Consider the following 12126-nt stretch of genomic DNA (forward strand, 5'->3'; position numbering starts at 1 on the left):
TCTCCATAGGTGTATGCTGGAACTCAAACATACAAAGGATTTTAAGTATCATCCTAGATGTGCAAAGCTGAACATTACCAATATTTGTTTTGCAGATGATCTCATGTTATTTGCTAGAGGGGATGGTCTTTCTGTCCAGACTATGATGAAAGTTTTCCATGGCTTCTCTGAGGAAACTGGGCTAAATGCAAATCCTGACAAATGTAAGGTGTTCTTAGGTGGTGTGGGAATGGAAGAGCAACAAGCTATTAGGAGTGCTGCTGGGTGTGCTGAAGGTAAGCTTCCTATTAGATATTTGGGAGTGCCTTTAACAAGTAGGAAAATCTCTGTGGCACAATGTCAACCGCTGATTGATAAAATGATGATGAGGATTCAACACTGGTCGGTTAAGTTTCTGAGTTATGCTGGTAGACAACAGCTTGTGCAAAGTGTGCTTCTATCTATTACTGGATATTGGATGAGTGTTTTTCCTCTGCCTAAGAAGGTTATACAGAAAATTGAAGCAATGTGTAGGAACTTTTTATGGTCTGCAAAAGCTGATGGAAGGAAGGCTTTGGTAGCCTGGGACAGTGTTTGCGAGCCTAAAAATGCGGGAGGCCTCAACTTCAGGAAGCTGGTCGTGTGGAATAAAGCAGCCATTCTGAAATTATTATGGAACATTCATAACAAGGAGGACAAGCTTCGGATAAGATGGCTTGACACTTACTTCCTAAAAGGTAAACCTGTTCTGCAATGGAGTGTTTTACATACCAGTTCATGGATGTTAAACAGTATCTTAAAGTGTAGGGTGTATACTCAAAATAATGAGGCATGGGAGAAGCTTAATAACACAAAAGTGTTCAACACTACTGCCATCTATAAGAGTATAAGTGGGGAGAGCAATGTGGTACCTTGGAGACATTTGTTTTATCAGAACCGGGCCAGCCCTAGGGCCAAATTTATCCTATGGCTTGTTTTGTGGGGAAGACTGTCCACCAAGGATAGACTTATGCGCTTTGGGATGATCAATGACAGTCATTGCTGTTTTTGCTTGCAACATGAAACTCTGGACCATCTTTACTTTGATTGTGCTTTTTCAGGTACAGTGTGGAGACATATGTTAGCTTGGAATGGTTATCATCGAAAGAACATGAACTGGGACAATGAAAAGAAATGGCTTATCATGGAGTTGTCAAAAAAAGGATGGAAAAGAGAACTGTTACGTATTAACCTTGCTGAAACTATGTATCAAATATGGCTTTTGAGAAATGATATGCTTTTCAATCTGATTAGGCCTAGTCTGGATATCATATACAGGATCCAAGAAAGAGTTAGTATTAGATGTAAACTATCTAGCAAACTAAGGAATCATGTAATTGCTAGTAGTAGTAGTTGATAGCTGAACTTTTAGTTGTCATGTTTTGTTGAAGCCTGGATCTTGGATCGGCATGTAATTCTTGTTTTTGGAATTTAATAAAGTAATTTCTTTCCAAAAAAAAAAGTGTCGGATTTGACACTTGTTGTGTAAGAAATAGTGTTGCATTTTGTCTAAATATTAGACAGAGCCATAACTATTAATTAAAATATTATAACTATAATTTTGTAAAATTAAATTAGCACAACAATTTTTTTTTTTATAAATTAACTAATCAAACATAAGTTTTCAATTTTAATTTTTTTAATTAAAAAAGTAAGCCAGAAAAATAACTAAACTCTATAATATTTTCTAATATGACCCAACATATTAGCCTAAATAAACAAGTTATATATTAATATTAATTTAACAAATTTATAACTATAAGTAATAAGGTTTCATAAATCAAAAAATAGAAAAGTAAAAACTCAATAAAATTTTATATCATAAATTATATATAATATCATGGAAATTTAATTATATAAAAACATAAATATACATATGAAATTTCTAGCATCGTATTTATTCTAGCATAGTATTTAGTTTAGCTAATGAGAGATGTCGTTCATTACTTTAAGATATTTAGTATATAATATATATATATATATATATATATATATATATATATATATATATATATATATATATATATATATATATATATTAAATAAAAATTATAAAATAAATAGTTTTTATCACTTCACTTGCTACTATATTTAAAGTTGCCATAAATATAAAACAGTACTTCAGCTGAAAAATCAAGCTTTACAACAAGAAGAAAAATCAAGTTGTTTAAGTAAAATTACCTTTATTCCAGCAGTAATGGTTTTTGACCAAACCTCACATGGTGGGCCTGAAAGGCCCATGTTGACCAAATGCTCCTTCCACAACTGAGCAATCAGACCCTGCAAAATTAAATAACAACGTAAATGATAATTTCGTTTCTCTGCAATGCTCTCATCTATTTTTTATTTTTTGAAATTGTCAATCTCAAACTCTATCTTGTATTATATTAAACTACAAAGTAAATTGTAAAAATAAATTAGATGAATAGTTTACCTCTGTGAAACCAAATAACAATCGGCTTTGTGACAGGTTCATTTTCCACCTCCACAAAGTATTATTTACATCAATCTAAAGTATCTCGCATGCTCCTTATAAACTTTGGGCTAATTAGGTAATTGTGTTACCTCAGTCTCCAAAGTGGAGAAAGAGGGGAAGAAAAATGTAACGGAAATGAAGACGAATGCAACCATAACAGAAAGAAAAATTAGAAGGTTGTTAAGGGAAGTCGTGTTGAATAGCAGTAACAATCTTTGACAAGTGAACTACTGCTATTCAACATGACTTCCCATAGCAACATTTTAATTTTCTTTCTGTTATGCTTGCATTCATCTTCATTTCCGTCACATTTTTCTTCAATGCTTTCCCCACTTTGGAAACTGATCAAATAACCTGATTACCTAATTATCCCAAAGTTGATTTTAAGCAGCACGTAAGATACATTACGGTTTTTTTTTTAATAAGCAATTGATTGAAAAATCGCACTAGGGGTGCAACCCTTACAAAAAAACAAGGCACTATGGTATGCAGTTGTCGGATAAAGGAAGTTTAAACCATTCATAATAGTTTGATTTAAACTTAGTATATCCACAATCCAACCATCTCCAAGAAAGAAAGACAATGTTAGTACACACCACCTCAAAACTAAACACCTCGCCCCTAAAAATCATGGCGTTCCTCATAAGCCAAAGACTCCAAATAGTAGCTACCCAAACGAAATTGATAATGATTCTACGGTTGCTACACTTCACCTTCTCTTGAATAGCTTCGAAACAAAACAAATCTTCCAAATTGATCTCCTCCGCTATACCAAGCCAAATGAAAACGTGGTTCCAAACCCCTTTCACCATATGACAATTGAAGAAAAGGTGGGATGAGGATTCAAAAGAGGAGTCACACAACACACAATTCGGACCCGAGGCAAGAGCAATACCTCTTTTCAACAATTGATCTCTAGTTGGAAGCCGATCAATGAAAAATCTCCAACCAAAAACTTTGATCTTAGGCGGAAGTTTAAGATCCCACAAAACTTTCAACGAGTTGGTCACTTGATTATCCCAAGCAAAGGATTTAGCGCTATCAATCATAGAAGAAATGCTCGCAACGGTGAAGACGTTGTTATCATCAAACGACCACGAGAAGGTATCGCTGTCTTGCACGCTAGGAACGAACTCAAGGAAGCCGTCGCGAAATCTGGCCCAGCTACTGCCAGCTGCTGCCGCGGCAGAGGCAGAGATACCGTGGGCAGCCCCGGTCGAAAACAGACCGTCTAAATCCCACCTTAAAACACCGCCGTTCCACTCCATAACCTCCTCCACCGTACAAAGCTTCTTGATAGATAAATCGTACAAATCCGGAAATTCCAAACAAAGAGAAAAATCACCCAACCATCTATTGTGCCAAAAGAGAATATCCTTGCCATCCTTGCATAAGCATGTGAAACAACCGGAAAAACCATTGTCGATGATTTCATCCAACACCTTGATCTTGCACAAATCTCTCCACCATATAGAATCGTCGCTTCTATGCAAAACGCCTCCGGTATCTTGAATCCTAATTTTAGGACAACAATACCTCTCCTTGATAAAACTATTCCAAATGGCTTCGTTGTCATTAAGGATTCTCCATTTCCATTTCAAGAGAAGTGCGTTATTCATTTCTTTGACATCTCGGACCCCCAAACCTCCCTTCGCCTTAGACTTGCACACCACCCCCCAATTAACCCAATGAATACACCTTCTTTCAAGCCTACCGCTCCATAAAAACTCGCTTTGGATTTTCCTTATTTCTTTAGCAATCTTTCCGGGAATCTTGAAGAAAGATAGAGTAAAAATAGGAATAGAATTCAAGACCGAGTTTATAAGCGTGACTCTTCCTCCCATTGAAATATTTCTCCCCTTCCACGAGGATAGACGCCTCCTAATGTTATTAACCACCTCCAACCACACTTTCTTCCTTCTAGGATTGTCCCCCACCATTATACCGAGAAATTTGAAAGGATAGGATCCTTTCTTGCAAGCAAGGAAAGACAATGCGGCGTTAATGAGCCAATCTCCCACATTAACTCCTATGATGTTACTTTTAGCAAAATTGATCCTCAAACCGGAAACCAATTCAAAACCTCTCAAAATTACCTTCATATTCCAAATGTTATCACAAGACGCTTCGCCTAACAAAATAGTATCATCCGCAAATTGAAGGATGTCCACACTTCCGTTCTCCCCATACGAAAAAGGTTTGAAATTCCCCAACACCACCGACTTCTTCACTAAAGCGGTCAAACCCTCCATGGCTAGCACAAAGAGGAAGGGAGACAAAGGATCACCTTGTCTTAAGCCCTTGTGAACCTTAAATTCTTTGGTTGCGCTTCCATTAACCAAAACGGACATGTGGTTACTAAAGATGCAAGCTTCCATCCACTTCATCCACCTCACTCCAAAACCCATCCTCACCATAGTATCCCTAAGATAATTCCAAGAAACGGAATCATAAGCCTTTTCAAAGTCGACCTTAAGCAAGAGACAACTTTTTTTCTTCCTTCTCAACCAATCAATTATTTCATTGACCAAAAGAACACCATCCAACATGTTTCTACCCGGGACAAAAGCGGTTTGGTTGGTAGAAACTAGACTTCCAATGACCTCCTTTATTCTAGTCGCTAGGATTTTTGCAATAATTTTGTATAAACTACCCACCAAACAAATGGGACGAAATTCCCCTAGAGATTGAGGATTGTTGGATTTGGGAATCAATGCAATGACACAATGCAATGAAAGATACATTACGGTTGATGTAAACAACGACTGTAACCTCTTCAACTACTTTGTGGAGGTAGAAATTAAACCTGGCTCTAAGCTGGTTGTTATTTTACTGTACTTTTCACCTCAACTTGTGCAACTCGTCCTCAAATTCATATACGAAATCAATTTGAAGGAGATTGCTTTGAGTAAAAATAGTTTCTTTATTTTAAAAATTATTAGAATAAAAATAATATCTTCATTTTCTTTCTTAGGACATGGAAAATTATTTTTACTACAATACTAATTTTTTATTAGTAAAATTAAAAATTATTTTTCTAAAATTTTCAAACGGTGCAAGATTTTTTTTTTTACTATTTTAATATATTTTTCGTTTTTTTTTTAATAAGCAATTGATTGAAAAATCGCACTAGGGGTGCAACCCTTACAAAAAAACAAGGCACTATGGTATGCAGTTGTCGGATAAAGGAAGTTTAAACCATTCATAATAGTTTGATTTAAACTTAGTATATCCACAATCCAACCATCTCCAAGAAAGAAAGACAATGTTAGTACACACCACCTCAAAACTAAACACCTCGCCCCTAAAAATCATGGCGTTCCTCATAAGCCAAAGACTCCAAATAGTAGCTACCCAAACGAAATTGATAATGATTCTACGGTTGCTACACTTCACCTTCTCTTGAATAGCTTCGAAACAAAACAAATCTTCCAAATTGATCTCCTCCGCTATACCAAGCCAAATGAAAACGTGGTTCCAAACCCCTTTCACCATATGACAATTGAAGAAAAGGTGGGATGAGGATTCAAAAGAGGAGTCACACAACACACAATTCGGACCCGAGGCAAGAGCAATACCTCTTTTCAACAATTGATCTCTAGTTGGAAGCCGATCAATGAAAAATCTCCAACCAAAAACTTTGATCTTAGGCGGAAGTTTAAGATCCCACAAAACTTTCAACAGGTTGGTCACTTGATTATCCCAAGCAAAGGATTTAGCGCTATCAATCATAGAAGAAATGCTCGCAACGGTTAATATATTTTTCGTAAATATAGTAGTAGCAGCTTAAACATGCTAATATAAGATATATGACAAAATATGTGAAAAACCAACACCACCAGTAGTAGAAGCCAGTGAGTTTGTGACTTTATTTTATTAGACCTGCCTCTTTTCATTAATACTTCATTGTCTTTATTGATGACTAGACATTCAGAAGGAGTAAAGTCCTTGATCACATAGCTAATTAATGCTTATTAGGTTGACAGCCAGACCTTACTCAAACATAAAATAAAAGAATTCTCTCTTCACTTCTTTTCTTAAGTTAAAACTAAACTCTAGTAACATAAAATAAATTCAACTACATTATTTATGAATAAATTACTTAGATAATTATATTAATCATATTTTAATTTATACTAATTTATTTTTACACATAATTAACTAATTTTGTTATAATGATAAATTACTTAACTATTTTATATCACAAAATTGATTAACCAATTTCTCAAAAGTGTTAACCAACGTTTTATATACAATTAACCATTTTAATTTCACATGTAATTTACTTTATATTTTTAATGTTTGAAATTTTTTTAACTAACTTCTAAAATAATTAATTTACATTTTAATTTACTTTCATTTTTAATGTCTGAAAATTAACTAACCAACTTCCGAGATGTATTAGCCAATATTTCAGATATAACCAATTTTATAATACTTGAATATCCTAGGTATTTTGATGTCAAAAAATTATTTACCAATATTTGAAATATATTAACGACTATTACCATACAATTAATTAGTTTCATATTTTGATGTTTAAGAATTTATAAATGTTCATAAACAACAAAAAAATATAAATTTTAAACTCAAAACAATATTTATCGTAAGATGTATTTGGCGTATAATTTTCTCCGCGTACTTACGCGTTTTATCCTTTTGTATCAAGTTTGAGAACTTGGGTTCTCCTATCAATATATTCTTACTTAAAAAAAACAGTATTTTCATAAATTATAAAATATTTTAAGATATAATTTGAATTCTATTTTTCTATCCATTTCTCTTAAGTAATTATATTGTTCTTTATTACAAAGTTAAATCTAAATCATAGTAAATCATAAATAAAGAGAAATAAGGGATGAAAGAAAATTAAGAAGAAGAAAAAAAAGAAAGAAAAACATGATTGAAAGAATGGAAAAAGTTAGAGTAGAAGAAAGGAGAGTTTCTGGTAGATGTTGGAAGAAAAGAAATTGGATTAGAAGAGAGAAGAAGGTGAAAGATGAAAAGATAAGAGACAGAAAATCTCATGTCGGATTATTTGTTACTTTTTTTTCTATACAAAATTAAATTATTAAAAAATCATTATTACTTTTTTTAAACAAAATTAAATAATATAAAAAACTCATGCACTCCATTTGTGAATTAGTAGTATACACTGCAGGTGTTATTACTAATGTCAAGATTTCGTGTTTTTTTTAATATTTTTTTCTAAATGCTGGTAAATTGGCCGTCTATAAATTATCTTTTAGTTTTCTTAGTTTTATTTAGTTAATGCTTTTTAAACTTATTAAAGATTATCAATGATACTTAAATTGCAAAACAAAGATCATGGTACAGAACCTTTCACCCCTTACCAAAAAATAATTCTGATCTCTCTATTTTACTTGCTAATATTTTTTTCTGTTTTAAAATTATTTAATTTTTGTCTCTATCTTATGTTTTAGAACTAAAAATTACTTCCGTGATATATGTAAATATATTTTGACAAAAAACAAACTATTAATTTAGATTTGATATAAAGTTTAATATTAATTTAGTTAAATTACAATATGACAGTTAATTTTTAGTAAAAAAATATTTTTATTCACTCTCTTATGATTCAGCCATTAGTGTCATTAATTTTTTTATGTTGTAGTTTGATTTTTTTTTTGTGTAAGCAAGATATATTAATAAGGGAGAACTAAGGGTTCTCCAACCCGATTATTTTGTTTCTCTATTGTTTTTTTTCCTCTCCAAGCTATTCTTTTTAATTTTTTAATTTTTAATTTTTATTTAATTGAATAAATTTTAAGTGAACTATCTTTGATTAAAAAATATAAATAAAAATCAGTAAGTACACTACTCCTAAATTTAATTAAAAACGGTTCTTAAGAATTGTCGGATGTTATGAATCTAATCCATAAAAACACAAAAAATTCAAAAGATTACAAATTTAAATTGAAGCAAAAATTACCTTTATTCCTGCTCTGACTAAATGCTCGAGTAGTAGAGCACTCAGTCCTGAAAATTAGATAACAGTGATAAAAACATCACTTTAAAGCCATTGTTTTAGTGGTTATCCGGTAGAAGTAGCTTGTGTTTTTGGCTAGACGGAAAGTGGAAGAATCTCAAATATAGCGGTTGTTTTTTTCTGGAAAAATGAAAGAGAAATATGGGTATGGCAGTTGTTTTTTGAGGGTAAAGTTTAAGAGAGTGAAGGCTTTTGATAGTAATTTTATGAGCTTGTTGTTGAAGGGAGATTGAGAAGTGAAGGTTTTTTGATGAAGAAGGATTTGAGCTATGAGGTTGTTGTTTTTCTTTAGCAGAGATTTATGGATAGTTTGTAGAGGAACTTTATTGTGCCTCAAATTTAGAGTGTAAGGGCGGGTTTATATAGGATAGAAATTAGGGTTGTGATAGTGGTTTGAAATTCTAATTTTTCAGAGTGAGGTTTTGAAATATGCAGGGTGAGGATTGTTTTGTTTGTTGATGCAAAGCATAGTGGGAGAAGGATGAGGTTTGATAAAAAAATAAAGGAAACCAAAACGAATTACTGTCAAATGCGTGTTTGGTCAAAAAAATATAAAAAATAAAATGAATATATAAACATAATCTACGTGCGAAAAATTTAATAAAAAAATATTGAAAAGTTCAAAAACTCAATTAAAAATACTTGGTTAAATAGACTCTGATAGATAAAAATACGACCGCAAACAGCGTCGAAAAAATAAAACGAGTGCACCAATACATCCTACACGCAACGTAGATTCATAAAATAGTTAGTTAAAAATCAAACATGAATTATTTTGCCTATTAATATTGTGCATTGCATCGAATCATTTTTACCGATCTAAAACCAAAATTTTATCTTAGACAGTAAAATGATTCAAAATGACATTTAAGACGCTGAAAATGTATAAAATGCAACGAAACACAATTTTTCCATTATTTTTTCATTTAAATGATACAAACACTTTTGGTATCCTTCCGAAGTAATTTAAGTATACTTATTCAATATAATATTTTAGAATTTTGTGTAATTGTAGTCTACAACATTGTAAATTCTATTTTTTATTGGGGTAACTCTAGGTTTGAGCAAGACCTTGAACCTTAGCATTCCTACACCTTTTGCCCTAATAAGATTATTCTACCTCTAAATAAATTAAAAGCAACGTTCTTTTTTGCCTACGTGTGCATGGTTATCAAATTACAACAACGAATCCATTTTAATGGGTTTAGTTTAAAAACCAATCCATTGTTTATAAAATAGGTATGAGGATGAAAATAGTTTCAACTTTGGTGTTAAAATTAGTTTGTTAATTAAAATTGATTTGTAAGTAAACGGTAACTTATTTTATTACTAGAATTTCTTCACATTGTGTAGCTTAATACTGATAATATAGTGCAATGTCCTGCATGAATAATTTGTTTGGTTTATGGTATTTCATATCTTATTGTATTTGTTTTTATAAATTAAGTAAAGGATAACTAAACAAAGATGAATTCATGAGAGAGAAAGTTAGTGAGAGAAACAGTGATAGGTTTTTGTCTTTTTTCTGGTTTTTCATGGCTGCTCAAGGGATAGAGGTGTGTGGCAAAAGGTGATAAGAAAGGAGAGACATGCTTTAGCAAATAGCAAATGGGATATTTTGAAGAATACCATAGAGGGAGACATAGGCGAAATTACTTCGTTTTTTATAACGGATTTTGATCACAAATGGAGAGCTAGAGATCTTTTTTTCGAATTCAAATAACTGGGCTTGCTGGATGAAATTGTTATACCACCAAAGAAAGATTGGAGAGGCAAAAAGTATGGGTTTGCGAGGTTCGATAACGTTGAAGATGTCAGATTGTAGGAGACCAAACTGGATAACCTGTGGCTTAACTTGAAGGCAGGAAGATGAAGGCTAATGTGTCTAAGTTCAAAAGGACAGAGCAGAGAAAAAGATTACTACCGGAGAATCAGGTTTTATTCAGGGACGTTTCATTAGGCGTTCACAGAGATAATCCTAAGGGAGTTTTGAGGAAAGACATGGGTTCAGGGGGTGGCGTTAAAAGAGATGCTAAGCACCAACCTTTATCTTATGCGGATTCTTTGAAGCTCAATGTCTCTAAAAAGATCACAAACAAGCAAGGGGAAGGATTAACGAAGAACAATCAGTCAGTCACAAATACAGGGGAAGTCAGCATAAAAGAGGACATTAATAAATCTTTTTTCTTCAGTTCTAATGCAGAAGAACAAGATCGTTACCGCAACGCAATGGTGGGGATTACGAAAGCACCTGGATTGGCATTTGGCGTGAGCAAGAGTTTGTTGGAGGAGGGCATCTTTTCTGTGGTGGCAACTCCCTTGGGGCCAAACCTTTGCTTGTTGGAAGAGAATGTCGAAGGGGGTCTGGAGCGGTTGCTTAGGGACATAGGGGAGTGGAAGAGTTGTTGGTTCAAAGAGGTTCGGAGTTGGTCGAAGAAGGATGTGGAATGTTTTAGATCTGTGTGGGTATCTATATACAATAGTCCTTGTTTTGTTAGGAACAAAAGGTTTTGTGACCTTCTCTTATCTGACATTGGGATGGTGGCTAATGGAGAAGCTCTGGAAGGAAAATAAGTTAGGTTGGACGTCACGTGCTTGAAGCTTTTCACTGACCCGCTGGAAACTATAAATAGGAAGATTCTCGTTTCGATAGACGGGGAGTGGTTCTACATCTTGGTGAAGGAGGAAGCGTCGGTACGGGTGAGCAACATGGATGATTCTTTGTCGGGATCGGTATTTTCTTCGGAGGAGACGGCAGAATCTGAATCGACGACGGAGAGAGAGATGATGGATGAAGCTGAGGATGCCACAACTAGCGTGTGTTTGGGTGAAAAGGGTTTGGTAGCTTCGAGGTGTGTCAGAGGCGCGGACAGACAGTCTTCACAATCACAGGGAGGAAAGATGGTTGAGGAAGACACCGTGTTTTTAGGTGATAAAGTGAAGTCCTTGCGCCAGAAAGGGATGTGCAGAGTAGATTAGAAAGCATTTCCAGTGAAAGTTTTTCTAGGGTGGAGGGTACGACAAGCAAAGCATTTATTGAGAAAGAGAATTTTGTTCCTATAGCAGCGGCGAGGATGATAAACATTGAGGAGGAGGTCAAATCTTCTACCAACAAGGATATTAGTCTGGTGGGGCCTACCGGTTTTGGGCCAAATGAATAATTTTTAGAGGGCCAACATTTTAACAAGCCCAAAGTTGGAGCTAGGATTTTTTTTCGAAGGCAGAGTTAGACCCACCAAGGAATGTTTTAATTAATAATTCCTTTGGTTCATATGTGGGATCCAGGGAAATTAATAAAGGCTTTATTGGAAACGCTGTTGAAAGCCCCATGCACGTCGTTAGAGGTGTGAAAGGAATTCGCGAGGCACTATGTTTTGATGACCAATGTAATAAACTGAAAAATTCCAAAAAAGTCAGGAAACATTTGCGTGAGATCATAAACTTGGGAGATAGAATGGAAAATTTTATTTATCCTGCTGAGTTGGTGTTTCCCTTGAATTCTGGAAATGACCCCGGGTCAGTTAATGGGTGTAATTCTAAAGGGCAGTCTTTCTCGAACGATTCTCTTACTCATTCGGACGTGAGAAACTGCAACGATAGAATTATCAAAAGGGGTTTAGGA

At 34.0% G+C, this 12126-nt stretch overlaps 1 protein-coding gene across 3 annotated transcripts; it reads right to left on the bottom strand.

Annotated features, from left to right (window-relative positions):
• Positions 1 to 1029: 1029 nt before the first annotated feature.
• Positions 1030 to 12120, bottom strand: LOC131595932 (uncharacterized). 3 transcript variants are annotated; one of them, XM_058868469.1, is made up of 4 exons: positions 8448 to 12120; positions 2453 to 6215; positions 2200 to 2298; positions 1030 to 1134 (listed from the first exon to the last, which is right to left on the bottom strand). In XM_058868469.1, exon 2 carries the CDS (start codon positions 5236 to 5238, stop codon positions 2974 to 2976), a length of 2265 nt encoding a protein of 754 aa, XP_058724452.1. In that variant the 5' UTR covers positions 5239 to 6215; positions 8448 to 12120; the 3' UTR covers positions 1030 to 1134; positions 2200 to 2298; positions 2453 to 2973. The 3 variants fall into 3 exon arrangements, 2 of the variants coding, with proteins under 2 accessions (XP_058724452.1, XP_058724451.1); XM_058868468.1 differs by lacking the exon at positions 1030 to 1134 and having other exon boundaries at positions 2088 to 2298; XR_009282113.1 differs by lacking the exons at positions 1030 to 1134; positions 2453 to 6215 and having other exon boundaries at positions 2088 to 2298.
• Between the last annotated feature and the right edge of the window lie 6 nt (positions 12121 to 12126).

Source organism: Vicia villosa, linkage group LG4 (genome assembly GCF_029867415.1).
Source record: "Vicia villosa cultivar HV-30 ecotype Madison, WI linkage group LG4, Vvil1.0, whole genome shotgun sequence".
Classification (NCBI taxonomy): Eukaryota; Viridiplantae; Streptophyta; class Magnoliopsida; order Fabales; family Fabaceae; genus Vicia; species Vicia villosa.

Excerpts from the sequence above, each read along its gene's own strand:
- LOC131595932 (XM_058868469.1), bottom strand. The coding sequence starts at position 5,238 with ATGTATCTTTCATTGCATTGTGTCATTGCATTGATTCCCAAATCCAAC.